Genomic DNA, 16354 nt, shown 5'->3' with positions numbered 1-16354 from the left:
GTAGCACCTCCAGCCTCTGGACACTACGCTGACAGACACAGCAAACCTTCTTGCCACAGCTCACATTGATGTGCCATTCTGGATGCGCTGCACTACCTGAGCCACTTGTGTGGGTTGTAGAGTCCGTCTCATGCTACCATGAGTGTGAAAGCACAACCAACATTCAAAAGTGACCAAAACATCAGCCAGAAAGCATTGGTACTGAGATGTGGTCTGTGGTCCCCAACTGCAGAACCACTCCTTTATTGAAGGTGTCTTGATAATTGCCAATAATTTCCATCTGTTGTCTATTCCATTTTCACAACAGCATGTGAAATTGATTGTCAAACAGTGTTGCTTCCTAAGTGGACAGTTTCATTTCACAGACGTTTGATTTACTTGGAGCTATATTCTGATGTTTAAGTGTTCCCTTTATTTTTTGAGCAGTGTATTAATGCTTGGTATGTGAACAGTCCTGCACCAAACATTTGCGATACTAGAGGTCTGCAGCCATAGTGTCGTTCAGCTGTGGCTGTGATAATGTTTTCTGCAGCCAGTGGCTGCATTTGTTATGGGGCACTGTACCTGTCTCTATATTAAGAGGACTATGACTTACGGGATTGGTATGGTAACCACTGTTATGTGAGTCCTGTGGCTTGTTCCCATATGGAAATATTGTGGCTCGCCGTATTATGGATATTGAAGTATTTTTATTCTCTCAATCTGGAAGTTTCTGGGATTTCTGTAGCAGGGTCGGGAAGATTAAAAACAATACACAGGAATGTGATTTCAGCCGACTCTGAGCTCCAGCTGTTGGTCATTCATTATATGCCTACCTAAAAAGCATCTTAAGGCAGTGGCAGTGATATAAGTTCCTGCTCCAGGAGGAACTGAGTTTACAATAATTTGCATTATAGGAAAAGTATATCTGACCTAGTCTAAGTTCCCTTCCCTGCCCATAGTATTATACTTCCTCACCTTTTACCGACACCGCTCCGTTAGGTCTTCCGCAGGGTGTGACCTGCTGTTTCGTTCCAGTGTTTGTTGGGTAATCCAAAAGTCACAACTCATTGAAAGTATGAGTAGGAGATCCAGAACGAGGCCTCAGACTTACATTGAGAGTTTGTGACTTTACCTCTGACTTCCCGTCAGTCAGAAGTTGCGGTCACAAGATGTCGGCACGGGACAGGTGTGGTGCCCAGAAGAGCTGAAGGCGGTGGCTGGGGAGTGTAATACTAGGCTCAGGGAGATAAGATTAGTGTCACCACTCCATCGGTGAAAAAAAAAGATGCTGAACTGGGGCTTTAGGAGCACAATGGTATGGGGGCAGGTTTGATCTGCTATTATCTCAATGGAAGAAAAAAGATTGTGCTATCTAGCTAATAGCAGCGATCAAAGAATTCAGAGGACTTAGAATAATGTAAGTGTATATGCTGCTAGATGGCACACAGGCACTTGCCTCAAAAATAAAGATATTTATAGTTATAGTTATTCTTTGAAATATTGCCAGATATCAGCCAAATGGCACAATATTCAGCCTCCTAACCGGCAGTGAATTACTGGATAGTATAATGTGTTGGAATGGGCAAACGTTGGCCAAAAGCATAATAGGCAAACTGGCCACCAAGTGGATAACAAAACTAGAGAAACATTATATGTTGAAAGCAGCAATATATTGGAGAAATGTGATGCTGTTTGCTTGTGTTATGTTACATTATAACTATCTATTCACATTTTCAGCTGAGGGTGAAGCAGGCTGGTGTGAGCATACAAAGGATTGTTCCTGGTCTGCAGACCATGGGGATTCGACTAGATCAGTATTTCAGCACAGTGCACCCTGAAGTTACCCTGACTATTTCTAATGTCAGAAAGTTCATTAATAGTCAGTTTGTATTTAGGACAAAGAGAGAGATGATGCCTGAGTCTTGGAGGGAGCGGCCAATGCTGGAATTGAGAGGTATTGTTTTTTAACTAGTTTATTGCTAATATCTACATGCGTTCCTTAACAAAAAGAAAAAAAGTATATAAGAAGTTTTTGTAATTTATATTAGGTACGCAATGGAGCATAATGTAAGTAATTATAGGGTTTTCCCACCATTGATCTCTAGGAGTGCACTGCTCCCTTGCCTCCCGGCTTTTTGCTTGCCAGGGGCAGTGAGTGTATGCTTGATTGACAGTTCAGACACATGGCATTGCTACGCCACTGGCACAAGCTGTTCAGTCTCAGATGATGCCAGCAGAGAAAGCTTTGTCTCTGTAGCATTATAGGAGCGTGGTGGTACCGATGCTTGTCAGATTACGTGATCCAGCCAGTTTCAGAGAAGCACTTACAAGCTCCATTGAAAAGAGCCTGTAAATGCTGCCCTCCTTGGCTAGGAGACTGCGGCCAGCAACAAAACTAAAAATGTCTCTGTTATTTATAAGAAAGTATTTTTAATAATTAAATTGCAGAGTTGCTTTTTTGTAAAATTATCTGATGAGGAGAATAACTATTTAAACAAATGAAATATTTTCTTATCCAGTGTTTTTTTCCTAATTATATCAAAATGTTTTGGACATTAGTATATTCTAATTTTTTTGGGTTGCTATTTTAACACCTGCAATATTGCAGACGATAAATATCTATTGCTCTGTTCTGCTTGTCTAGGTTTTTTAGGTTGCATCACATTCTGCATAAGAAACGTTTTACGTTGCAGTTGATGTAAATGAGTTTTTCAACTTCTAAAAAAATACAGCTGCTGGCTATCCTCAGTGTCACTGGTGGACACAGACAAACAAAAAGGGCCCGGGTGTGAAAACAGTATATGGGTCCTTTACGGTCCAATAGCTCATTATAATGCAAAATTCCACCTACTTTGGAGATAGAAATTGGCCCCCTTAACCCTTGGACTTTCGTGGGGTTGTATTGTACCCAGGGTGGCACTATCGGTACGTCCGCTCCTGCTCAACATTATGGGTGGATTAGCAGGAAAAAATACTGTTTATTTTGTTTATCTCTTTGGCAGCTGTTTTACATTCTTTCACATGTTGGGTAACCTGTTTATAAGTATTATTTGTGATGGTATTGGCTGTTATATTAGTTTACATATTCCAGGTTTAACAGCTGAAATGCTTGTGGTTTCTTACCCATTCAGACTGGTGAAGCACTGTCCTTGCAGCCTTTAACGTAAATGTGAATGTCGTGAGCTTCGTGGTTAGTGATGTTGATCAGCTTCTAGTTTTCGTAATCACAGATACTTATACAGAGCAGGGAATAGAGGAGTGTGCGTCTGTCACTTCACAGCTTTAGAAGTCATCTGCACATTCATTATGGAAGTGTTCTGGAAGGCCATTGCCCCCCTTGGGCCCCTTGTTGTTCTTCATCCTTCTAGTCTGTCGGATAGATCTGCTAAGGATTGAGAACCAGGCCACCAAGTCCACAACATTTTCTTATGGGGGTGATACAAAGTTAACACTGAGTATTTGAATTTGCAAATAATCTTGGCAATATACAGTATGAAGTCCAAGAACCATATGATGTTTTGTCTTTAGGTCAGATGATATGGATGGAGTCTTTTGAATGCATGCTCTATTTGTGCTCTCCTTTGCTGCGCAACTTGCATGAGTTGGAGGAGAGGCAGATGCATATCTCTGACATAGCTCCTCATGATGTCACTCGGGACCTTATTCTACTGAACCAGCAAAGACTGGCAGAGATGGAGCTATCTAACCAGCTTGAGAGGAAGAAGGAAGAATTGAGAATACTGTCAAAACATTTAGAAGAAGAGAAAAAAAAGACAGAAGCTTTACTGTATGCCATGCTTCCAAAACACGTGGCCAACCAACTGAAGGAAGGCAAGAGAGTAGAAGCAGGTGAGTTCCTATTTAATAGTATTTCTGCCTTTCTTTGATCCTTTTTACCCAAGTTACAGTTCGAAATTTAACAAACTTGGAATCAATTAAACTTTAGGATAGAACCATCCTGCTGCAACATAACTCGTATCACAGCTGATCTGGTGCAAAGGAAGAATAATCAAACTAGAGCTACATAGATAAAAAAAAAATGAGCCCAAGACATGACTTTATAAGACACTACTTCCAGATCGTGCAGGTATTTGTGCAGCCTCCTGCGACATGTTTAGTCCTCAAAGAGAGAAAGTGAGATATTCGCTGACCGAAAAGGGCTACAACTATTTGAAATAATTTTGTTTCTCTAATAATGTAACCTTGAGACTAGTTTACACTATTACCTAGGTACCGTATTGCCCTATGGTAATAATAGAAGCGCTATGATATTGTAATAAAATTCAATTTTTATTGATTACAAATCTAGTAAAAACACAATCAAAATCAGAAAAAAGGTGCAGAATAAGAAGGAGGGACTTGGATTGCTATGTGTAACTAGCGTGCCAGGAAAACACACTTGTGATGAATTGATCCAAAAGTGCCAAATATTGCCAAAATATATAAATACTGCAATCATACAGATTTCTCCTTCGCCTCATTGGGGGACACAGGACTGTGGGTGTTGTATGCTTCTGCCGCCAGGAGGCTGACACTAAGTAAACTTGAAAAAAAGTTAGCTCCTCCTCCATCGTATACACCCTGACACTGGCTACCAGAGACTCCAGTTTATGCTTAGTGTCTCAAGGAGGCACATCTCTGGGTCCTGGATCGTTGGACCCGATTTTTTCAACATCTTTGGATTGAAGGGGCGACGGACCTTTTTGAGGGTCCGATCTCCCCAAACCATCAACGGGCAAGTACGTGCGATATTTCTCCACGTATCCTTCCCCGCTACGTGGGATTATTCACCGGACTTAGCCCTGACCACCCTGAGGTAGCTAGACTCCAGGCTGTACAGGTGCCCGTAAGATGTCCGTGTGTTCCCCCCTGATTTCTACACCCCTGCGGGTGTTAGCTGGGGTGGTGGACGGTCCCTCTCCTTATCCTGGGGATAATGGAGATAGGGTTCCTGCACCGTCATTTGTTCTACCCCTCGATGAGTGCGGTATCACAAGGGGGGCTCCTGGCATTACCTGCTGCTGCGTCCTCCGGGAGTGCGGTGCCTCTTTTCAGCGGAGGCCGGTGCAGCGCTGCGGCGTGATCCGGGTGGTCCGGCGCTGCTGCATTAGGTCTGTGGCGCTGCAGCGTTGTGCGGCGCTGTGGCGTTATGTCGGAGTGGGGACGGCGCTGCAGCCAGCTACGCTGCAGCGTGGTCCGGCGGTGCGCGGTGTTAGGAGCGGCGCCGCGGGTATGAGCGGCGCCGCTGTCCCCCCATAGGCTTCGGCCCTGCCTGGCTGCTTCGGGCGTGGGGCAGCTTCCTGGAGCCGGGACTTCCAGCCTTTGGACCGCGCTGTGAGGCTCCGCCCCTCCGGCGCGTCACTTCCGGTTCCAGCTCTCCTCGCTCTAAAGGGGGAAAAATTGAGGCCCCGGCTTTGGGCCTGCTCCAGGCTGCAGCATCGTTTGGCGGTCCCTCCCCCTAAGGCCTGCTGTGCTATAAGACAGTGGGTTTTTTTGGGCTCCGCATCGTGCTTTTAGGATCCATCTCGGTACTCGTGGGGACACAGGACTGGGGTAAGTGCTTCTTCCTGCATCTGGCTGAAGCATTCTTTTTGTCCCAGTCTCTGGCCCTGGGTATAGCTTTACGGATCATTATGTCTAGAAGGGTTAAGACTCACACGGTTCTTTTTTCCAGTTGTGTATCTTGTAGTGCCCTTTTTCCGCACGCCCAAAGTAATCGCCTCTGTGAGGCCTGTGACTCTGAACATGTCCAGGAGCCCCCCCCCTGCCAGTCCTCCAGTAGTGTCTCCGGCTCCGGTCCCTCAGCCAGACGCTGTGGTAGCTCCACCGGAATGGGTCACGTCCTTGTCACAATCCATGGCGTCCCTTACTGAAGCGATCAAATCGCTGCAGACCCCGGCGGTCGGGACCGGTAATCCACCTGTCTCAGAGAGGGCCTCGGGGTCTCAGGAGTCTTCGGCCTGCAGGGGCCGCGCTCTCACTCGACAGACGCATGGAAAGCGGATTCGCAAAGCGTCTCCCAGGCACTCAGGTGCTTCCGCATCCTGGAGTTCCGTATCTCGCTCTCCTTCCCCTGCAGAAAGCGGTGAAGTTGAGACTGACTACGAGTCGGAAGGGTCTCTTAATTTTGATAAACCTGGGTTTCAGGAGTCAGTAGACAGCCTAATTGAAGCTGTCAATCAGTCTTTGGGGATAGAAGACGAGCTCGTCTCTTCCTCTGATCATAAGGTCTCATTTAAGCGGACTAAACGGGCCCATAGGGTTTTTTCCTCTCATCCTGAGTTCGAGGACCTGATTCGACGCAATCGGGAGCACCCGGACAAACGCTTTTCAGGGCAAAGAGCTCTGAAGGCTAGGTATCCCTTTGCTTCGGAACTTTGTAGTGATTGGGCAGAAAATCCTTCTGTAGATCCTCCAGTGTCCCGTTTAGCCTCTAACACGTTGCTATCTCTCCCTAATGGCTCATCGATTAAGGATCCTACGGATCGTCTTATAGAGAGCTTGGCTCGTTCCGTCTTTGAGGCCTCAAGCTCAGCACTTTTTCCTTCCTTTGCAGCAACTTGGGTTGCCAGGGCTATGATATCTTGGTCTGACTCGTTATCTAAAGGTACCGTCACACTTAGCGACGCTGCAGCGATACCGACAACGATCCGGATCGCTGCAGCGTCGCTGTTTGGTCGCTGGAGAGCTGTCACACAGACAGCTCTCCAGCGACCAACGATCCCGAGGTCCCCGGTAACCAGGGTAAACATCGGGTAACTAAGCGCAGGGCCGCGCTTAGTAACCCGATGTTTACCCTGGTTACCAGCGTAAAAAAACAAACAGTACATACTTACATTCAGCTGTCTGTCCCTTGCCGTCTGGTTCCTGCACTGAGTGCTGGCCGTAAAGTGAAAGTGAAAGCACAGCACAGCGGTGAGTCACACAGCGGTGACTCACCGCTGTGGCTGTGCTCTGCTTTCACTTTACGGCCAGCACTCAGTGCAGGAACCAGACGGCAAGGGACAGACAGCTGAATGTAAGTATGTACTGTTTGTTTTTTTACGCTGGTAACCAGGGTAAACATCGGGTTACTAAGCGCGGCCCTGCGCTTAGTTACCCGATGTTTACCCTGGTTACCAGTGAAGACATCGCTGAATCGGTGTCACACACGCCGATTCAGCGATGTCTACGGGGAGTCCAGCGATGAAATAAAGTTCTGGACTTTCTTCCCCGACCAGCGATCTCCCAGCAGGGGCCTGATCGCTGCTGCCTGTCACACTGGACGATATCGCTAGCCAGGACGCTGCAACGTCACGGATCGCTAGCGATATCGTCTAGTGTGACAGTACCTTAAGGCTCTCCAAGAAGGTAATGTGTCAGCAGAATTGGCTGAAATGTCGTCTCAGGTAGCTATGGCCGGTAGCTATCTGATTAATGCATCTCTGGATGCGGCAGATTGTGCTTCCTCGGCTGCATCTAATGCTATTGCCATCAGAAGGGCCCTTTGGTTAAGGTCCTGGCGGGCTGATTCTACCTCTAAGAAATCTCTTACATCCCTGCCGTATCAGGGTGGTCGCTTGTTCGGAGAAAAGCTGGATCAGCTCATTTCTGACTCCACAGGAGGGAAAAGTAAGTTTCTTCCTCAGCAGAGGGCTAGACAGCCTTTTCGGCGCCAATTTCAGGCTCGTTTTAGAACCTTTCGCTATGTCAGATGGGCCCCAGCATCAGGTTCTCCTGCGCAGGGTCGGCCCAATCAGGACCGAGACGGTCGGACCCCTTATACGGCCAGCCAGGGGGGAAGAATGCGTCCCCAGTCTTCTAGATCTAGAGGATCTAGGACGCAAAGATTTTCGGCCAAGTGACTGGAGGCCTCTTCCGGGCGTCTCCAAAAAGGTAGGCGGACGTCTACTTTTATTTCGCCAGGTCTGGCTTCAGGTAATCCACGACCAGTGGGTGGCAGAGCTCGTATCTTCAGGTTACAAGATAGAGCTGGTCTGTCTCCCTCCTCCCCGGTTCTTCCCATCCCGTCTTCCCAGGTGCAAATCTCTTCGTCAAAGCTTGTTCAATTCCATAGAGTCTCTCCGTATCAGCGGTGTCATTTCTCCTGTTCCAAAGGAAGAAAGGTTTCAGGGCTTTTATTCCAATCTTTTTGTAGTGCCCAAAAAGGATGGAGCAGTGAGGCCTATCCTAGATCTCAAACTCTTAAACAGGTTTGTCCGCGTTCGACACTTTCGGATGGAGTCTCTGCGGTTGGTCATCTCCTCTCTGGAAAAGGGAGAATTTTTGGCCTCAGTAGACATTCAGGATGCTTATCTTCATATTCCCATCTTTCCACTCCATCAAAAATTTCTCCGGTTTGCCGTAAACAATCTACACTTCCAGTTCACGGCATTACCTTTCGGACTGGCCTCCGCTCCCAGGGTGTTCACAAAAGTCATGTCGACTGTGGTGTCCATTCTGCACTCCCGAGGTATAGTCGTCTTGCCATACCTAGACGATCTGCTGATCAAGGGACCGACATTTCAGTCTTGCAGGGAAAATGTCGGCATCACTCTGGACACCCTTTCCCATCTAGGTTGGTTGGTAAATTTAAGGAAGTCATCCCTACAGCCGTCTCGAAAAATCTCTTTTTTAGGCATGATCTTCAACACCTCTCAAGCCCTAACTATCCTTCCCCAGGACAAGGTCCTAGCCCTTCGGCGGGAAGTGAGGAATCTTCTACAACCATACCCTCATACGATTCGGTCCGGGATGAGGGTGTTAGGAAAGATGGTTGCAACCATAGAGGCGGTTCCGTTTGCACAGTTTCATCTTCGACCCCTCCAACGTGCAATCCTATCAGCATGGAACAGAAATCCTCTCTCTCTCAACCACAAATTTCGGTTGTCTTTCCAGACCAAGCAGGCTCTCGCTTGGTGGCTAAACAGCTCATCTCTACTCAGGGGGAAGCCCTTTCCCCCAACCAATTGGCTAGTGGTCACAACAGATGCCAGTCTCCTGGGTTGGGGAGCAGTGTTCTTCCATCACACAGCTCAGGGACGCTGGTCTCCTCGGGAATCAGATCTCCCCATCAATATCTTAGAGATTCGAGCAGTTCGGCTAGCCTTGTTGCGTTTTCACCATCTTTTGGCGGGTCGCCCTGTCCGAATTTAATCGGACAACGCCACAGCGGTAGCTTACATAAATCACCAGGGGGGCACCTGCAGCAAGGCAGCCATGCAGGAGGTAAAACTGATTCTACTCTGGGCAGAGAGAAATCACTCTGTGATCTCAGCAGTCCACATTCCGGGCGAAGAAAACTGGGCGGCAGATTTCTTAAGCCGTCAGGGTCTAGCCTCCGGGGAATGGTCTCTCCATCCCGAGTTTTTTTTGCAGATATGCCATCTTTGGGGAACTCCAGACGTGGATCTAATGGCGTCCAAGAGGAATGCCAAGGTGCCCAGTTTTGTCTCTCGGTACCGAGATCCCCAGGCTATCGCCGTGGATGCGCTGGTACTGTCTTGGAACCAATTTCATCTCTCTTATCTGTTCCCTCCTCTGGCACTGCTCCCGAGAGTAATCTAGAAGATCAAATCAGAGAGAGTGCCGGCCATCCTGATCGCTCTGGATTGGCCACGACGGACCTGGTATGCAGACCTGGTACAACTTCTCGCCGGGGTTCCTTGGCGGCTCCCCGATCGGCCGGATCTTCTATCTCAAGGGCCGATCTACCACCAGAACTCAGAGGTCCTACGTTTGACGGCCTGGCCGTTGAATCTTGGGTTTTAACTCAGGCTGGGTTTTCTCAAGAAGTGGCTGATACCATGATCAGTGCACGTAAGTCCGTCTCGGCCAGGATTTATTATCACACTTGGAAGGTGTTTCTTTCCTGGTGTAGATAGCGCGGGCTGCCTCCTCTGCGTTTTTCCGTCCCAAACATTCTAGCCTTCCTTCAAGCAGGCCTGGTTTCTGGGCTTGCTCCTAGTACCCTTAAAAGGCAGGTTTCGGCTTTATCAGTCCTTTTTCAGCGCAAGATTGCTCCTAATCGTCAAGTCAGGACTTTTTTCCAGGGAGTCGCTCATAAGGTCCCTCCTTATAAGACTCCTTTGGAAGCTTGGGACCTTAATCTGGTCTTAAGGGCTTTACAGGACGCTCCTTTTGAGCCTCTTCAAGAGGTTTCTTTGATGTTTCTTTCTTGGAAAGTCGTATTTTTAGTGGCCATAACGTCTATAAGACGGGTATCGGAGCTGGCAGCCCTTTCTTGTCGTCCTCCTTTTTTGCATTTTCATCAGGACAAGGTGGTGCTCAGACCAGCACCGTCCTTTTTGCCGAAGGTTGTTTCATCATTTCACATCAATGAAGATATTGTTCTGCCCTCCTTTTGTCCGGCACCTACGCACCGTGTAGAAAAAGCTCTCTATACGTTGGATCTGGTGAGGGCTCTGAGGAGGTACGTTTCCCGTACGGCTCCTTTTCGCCAGACAGATGCTCTGTTTGTCCTTCCGCAGGGTCGCAGGAAGGGATGCGTGGCTTCAAAATCTACCCTGGCCAAGTGGATAAGGGCCACCATTCAGGAGGCTTATCGCTCCATGGGCATGACGGTTCCGGCCAGAATCAAGGCTCATTCGACTAGAGCGGTGGGGGCTTCCTGGGCCGTTCGGCACCAGGCCTCAGCAGAACAGGTTTGTAAGGCTGCGACCTGGTCCAGTCTGCATACATTTGTCAAACATTATAATGTCCACTCCCAGACCTCTGCAGATGCAAGTCTGGGTAGAAGAATTCTTCAAGCGGCAGTGGCACATTTGTAGACAAACATTATCTGGTTGTCTTTTACTGGTGAGTTATTTTTCCCACCCAGGGACTGCTTTAGGACATCCCACAGTCCTGTGTCCCCCAATGAGGCGAAGGAGAAATAGGGATTTTTGTGTTACTCACTGTAAAATCCTTTTCTCCGAGACGCTCATTGGGGGACACAGCTCCCCCCCTTGGTAGCCTTATGGCTGCTTTGGTTATATCTGATTACATTAGTCAGTAGGATCTTTTCTAGACATAAAGTTTCTGTATTTATGCTGTTATATTATTTTTTGTGTTTTTGTTCTCCTACTGCTTTTTGCACCAAACTGGAGTCTCTGGTAACCAGTGTCAGGGTGTATACGATGGAGGAGGAGCTAACTTTGTTTCAAGTTTACTTAGTGTCAGCCTCCGGGCGGCAGAAGCATACACCCACAGTCCTGTGTCCCCCAATGAGCGTCTCGGAGAAAAGGATTTTACGGTGAGTAGCACAAAAATCCCTATTTTTTTATATATATAAAAGAGAAAGATACAGTGCATAAACAAGTAAATACAGACCAATATAGATAAAGTGCAACGTTGTTTCTCTTTGGTGTGCATATCTTCCAAATATCACATTTATATATTGGTAATAAGGCCCATTTGGATCAAGGTATAGACAAAAATGAATCTGGAAATGTAATATGTTTGTAAGCTGAAATGATGAAGTCTGTAAATATCTCTGATTCCCCTGGGCATTCATGAATATTCCGCTGGAGTAAGGCATCGGTGTGGACACCATTATGCTAAACAACTAATCTATACATGTTGCTGTCCAAACCCTACTGCCATGTTGAGGGGAGATCAATGTCATAATGTATAATAACTAAACAAGAAACAATCATAATATTTTACAAGGGGTGTTTTACCTGGATAGATATACACTATAAAAGGATAGAATGGAGTTCAGTCCTTCTGCCTAATTATAGGGGTGTCTAGGACAAATTAATTGAATATCATTATTATTATTTATTATTATAGCGCCATTTATTCCATGGTTAGAAAAAAAAAATTCCTTTCTTGGCGCTTTTGGAAGACAGGAATAGTTTGAAGGTTGAGATAATTTGCTCAGTACCAAATTTATTAGGACACTTTAATAAGAACAAAACAACGCGTTTCAGCCCACAACGGCCTTCATCAGGTATTATATGTGCTTGAAAATTCATTCAATTGAATGTACATACAAGACATCTAAAGGGTGAGTGCAACAATATATATTTCTTGCTGTGAATATACACCTACACTTAGACTCTGCGCCCCTTGTCTCCCCTTTTATATCTCCTTCCGATATCCTTGTGCCATTTATTCCATGGCGCTTTACATGTGAGGAGGGGTATACATAATAAAAACAGGTACAATAATCTAATATCAACATGAAATGTGAGTGACAGAAGTGAAGAAGCGAATGAATTATTGGGAATGCATAATGTTGAAAGAATACATTATATAGACAAAATATGTGAAAGAGCGAGTGACATAAGTAATATGGGGTGAAGGAGCCTTCCCCAAAAATGACCTTTCAATTTTCTATTTTGCAGGTGAATTCAAAGAATGTACAATACTATTTAGTGATGTGGTCACATTCACCAACATTTGTGCTCAGTGCGAACCTATCCAGATCGTCGCCATGTTGAATTCTATGTATCTTCGATTTGACAGATTAACCACCGTGCATGATGTCTATAAGGTAGTAGTTTCAAATGAATATGCATGAAGGGGTTTCCAACGTTAGAAAAGTTGTCGCCAAACGTTTCCTGTACTGTAAATTAAACAGATACAGCAATACTCACTCTCCCCAGCTCCCTACCACCGCTCTAATCTCTGTGTCATGGCTGCTCCGTAATGTCGCGTCGAGAGCTCTCATCACTGCTGCAGCCAATCTCCAAGCTCAGTGGCTTGTGACATGTACAGCAGCAGAGCTGCTGAGCTTAGAGATCGGCTGCAGTGGTGATGTGAGCTGTCTACATGATGTTACCGCCGCAGCCAAAACACAGAGCAGTGCCGAAGAGCTGGCGCTGGAGACATGGGGGGTGAGTATTATTTGTCTTTGTTACTTTACTGTGCAAAAATCATTTGGGGTCTACTTTTATAAAAGTGGAAAAACATCTTTAATATTTAATAAGATGTAAAGTTTAATTGTATCCAAATAAATAAGTGCATTGCCATTGCTGTTCGATAGTATAATACTTATCCTAATTCCTTTTATCCCACTAATTCCAATGTCCTTTAAGAATATGTGTGGGAGGGTAGGGGGGAGTTTGTGTTGTTTATTCTGTATTTTGACCTAACAAATTGTAATGTGATAATGAAAAACTGAAATTACGAATTTGTAAGCTAAGAAAATGCATTTGAATGTACATTTACATATATATGTTAAAAATCAATAAAAATTATTGTTTTAAAAAATGAATAAGTGTTGGAAGAGAAGGTTGAAGATGGTGCCCTTGGTTGTATTTGTGCCCAGAGCTGCGAGGCGGCAGTGCTAACCACTGATTCTGCTGATTCTGACTATAGCTTAGTGTCTCATTCGGTTACTCTCACTTTCTAAATGTAAGTAAATACCAATTGTCTGTTTCCCTTTGTAATAAAGGTGGAGACTATTGGCGATGCATATATGGTTGTGGGCGGTGTACCAGTTCCTGTTTCTACACATGCGGAAAGAGTTGCAAACTTTGCTTTGGGAATGATACTTATGGCAAGAGAAGTACAGAATCCAATCACTGGAAATGCTATCCAGGTAAACATTTTGTTCTCAGACTTGGATTGCATAAAAAACAAACCTGAAACATCTCATTTTCTGGAATACAGGGCAATATGAGTGGGATGCACCGCTGACAGTAGAACCCCGCTGACTTGCCGATTTCCAAAAGTAGTACACGTAACTTTCAAATTGTCCCCATGTAGCTGTGACACAAATCATTCTTTCTGTTCCAGCATCATTTAAAGCATAGGTATAAGTAATGGCTACAATGACATCACAGCATCGCGAGGCAGAGAGATTCATAGTCTCACTGCTTGTATAGTAAAGAACCCCCATATATGATGATGATTACACTTTTTTTTTCTCTAGACATAGAGGATGCCCCTCATCAGGCCTGCATGTAAAAATAACATTGGGAAGATCTCTGCTCTGTCCCCTCACATATTAATACATTTTACTAAAATAGCCCCTAAGCTGTCTTTTTTTCTAAACTGAATAACCTAAAATGTGATAATCTGGAAAGAATCAATATTATAATCATGGGAAACCCTCACTCACACTCACACACACACACTTACTCACTCACACACACACACACACACACACACACTCTCACACACTCTCTTTCTCTTTCACACACACACACACACACACACACTCTCACACACTCTCTTTCTCTTTCACACACACACACACACACACACACACACTCTCACACACTCTCACACACACTCACACACACTCGCAGGGAGGCATGCAGCACAGCTCACCTCCCCGCAGCAGCAGCTCATTCCAGCAGCCTCTTCCTCGCTGGATTCCTGGATGCTTTCTGACTGAGACAGCAGCACGCTGAATGATGACGTCATCCAGCTGGGCTGTCTCAGACAGGAAGCAGGATGCCGGGAGGTGAGCTGCTCTGCCAGTCTGTGTGCCTGCGTGTGTGTATGTGTGTGGTGCGGTGCTGTGTGTGTGTGTGTGTGTGTGTGTGGTGCGGCTTTACATGCGGGCAGTGTTAGCTGCACCCTGCGGCTAATGCTGCCTGCTATTAAAGAGAAATGGTATTCACGCCTCTCCATGCCCGTAGGGGCGTGGGGAAGCGTGAATATTTATTTGGCTTTAGCAGCGGGGACAGGATCCTGTCTCCAGCTGCTGCTACTGGCACAGGGCGGGCCCTCTTGACTCAGGGGCCCTATAGCCACTGGCAAGGGGCCCCTGGAGCAGTGGGGGCCCTAGGCAGCTGCTGGCCAGTATGCCAGCAGGTGTCAGTGCCTGGGCCCACCAGAGAATCCTCCGGTTCTCCGGTGGGCCAGTCCGAGCCTGGTCTCATGTGGTTTTGCCATCCTCTAGAGCATTGGTCCCCAAATTTTCTGACCTTGAGAGCCACATTCTGCTTTGAGAGAGGGTCGTGATGGTATACCAAGATCCAGAGCTTCCCACATTACCCCCATTCAATATTCTCCCATCAGTCACTGTGGCATCCAGCTTCAAGCACCTACTCTCACAGTTAGCATCATCCGGTCTCCAGATACCATACCTAAATTATCTCCAAACCCCCAAGACTAGACTATATACATCCAGATCTGCTCTTCTGTGCAGGGCTCCTCACAAAATTCACCATTTAGAGATCTGCTCTTCATAGTTGTTTACTAGACATGTTGCTAATGCACAAAGCTAGCAGGCAGTCACATGCCACATATCATAAGCCCAAGCCACACGTTGGGGACCCCTGATCTAGATCAATATATTAAGATTATAGATGGGATTTAATGGACTTATGTATTTTTTTCAACCTTATCACCTATGAAACGAAATGAACAGGACTGCTCTGCAATTTATGTCTCACTTCCTGTCACCAATGAGGGGACCGTGGCACTAAAAGGATTATTGTGGTCTTTTTCAGTCAGCTCATCATCCAGAAGTGTTCAATAGAATCATAGAAACCCCTTCAAGGGCATTTCCCATAGCTCCTAACCATCCCAGATTCTGTGGACTGTTTCGATTTGAGGGTGCAGTCCTGCTGTCTCAGCACATCAGGGCATTGTCCCAATTTCCAATACTCACTTTTCTCTGTGCGATGTTTTCTCACCAATGTGGTCAGCGCTCCATAGCTCCACATCATGGGACGAGGCTGACATCTCTTCCTGTACAGTTATATGAAAAAATTTGGGCACCTCTATTAATCTTAAGCTTAATGTTTTATAAAAATTGTTTTTTTGCAACAGCTATTTCAATTTCATATATCTAATAACTGTTGGACACAGTAATGTTTCTGCCTTGAAATGAGGTTTATTGTACTAACAGAAAATGTGCAATCTGCATTCAAACAAAATTTGACAGGTGCATAAGTATGGGCACCCCACCAGAAAAGTGACATTAACCCCTTTCTGACCTCGGACGGGATAGTACGTCCGAGGTCAGATCCCCTGCTTTGATGCAGGGCTCCGCGGTGAGCCCGCATCAAAGCCGGGACATGTCAGCTGTTTTAAACAGCTGACATGTGCCCGTAATAGGTGCGGGCAGAATCGCGATCTGCCCGCACCTATTAACTAGTTAAATGCCGCTGTCAATCGCAGACAGTGGCATTTAACTACCATTTCCGGCCGGGCGTCCGGAAATGACGTCATCGCCGACCCCTTTCACATGATCGGGTCGGCGATGCTTCAGAATAGTAACCATAGAGGTCCTTGAGACCTCTATGGTTACTGATCCTCGGCAGCTGTGAGTGCCACCTTGTGGTCGGCGCTCACAGCACACCTGCAATTCTGCTACATAGCAGCGATCTGATGATCGCTGCTATGTAGCAGAGCCGATCGTGCTATGCCTGCTTCTAGCCTCCCATGGAGGCTATTGAAGCATGGCAAAAGTAAAAAAAAAAAAGTT

At 46.2% G+C, this 16354-nt stretch overlaps 1 protein-coding gene across 1 annotated transcript in view; it reads left to right on the top strand.

Annotated features, from left to right (window-relative positions):
• LOC138637838 (guanylate cyclase soluble subunit beta-2-like) overlaps positions 1-16354 on the top strand; it is a 125395-nt gene that overhangs the window by 75037 nt on the left and 34004 nt on the right. The window contains exons 9-12 of the mRNA XM_069726762.1: positions 1720-1936; positions 3511-3831; positions 12312-12460; positions 13364-13510. Coding sequence (XP_069582863.1) covers positions 1720-1936; positions 3511-3831; positions 12312-12460; positions 13364-13510 — 834 coding nt within the window. The remainder of the gene's footprint in view (positions 1-1719; positions 1937-3510; positions 3832-12311; positions 12461-13363; positions 13511-16354) is intronic.

The sequence above is a fragment of the Ranitomeya imitator genome, chromosome 5, assembly GCF_032444005.1.
Source record: "Ranitomeya imitator isolate aRanImi1 chromosome 5, aRanImi1.pri, whole genome shotgun sequence".
In the NCBI taxonomy this organism is placed as follows: Eukaryota; Metazoa; Chordata; class Amphibia; order Anura; family Dendrobatidae; genus Ranitomeya; species Ranitomeya imitator.
This window is presented reverse-complemented; position numbering and strand designations above follow the sequence as displayed.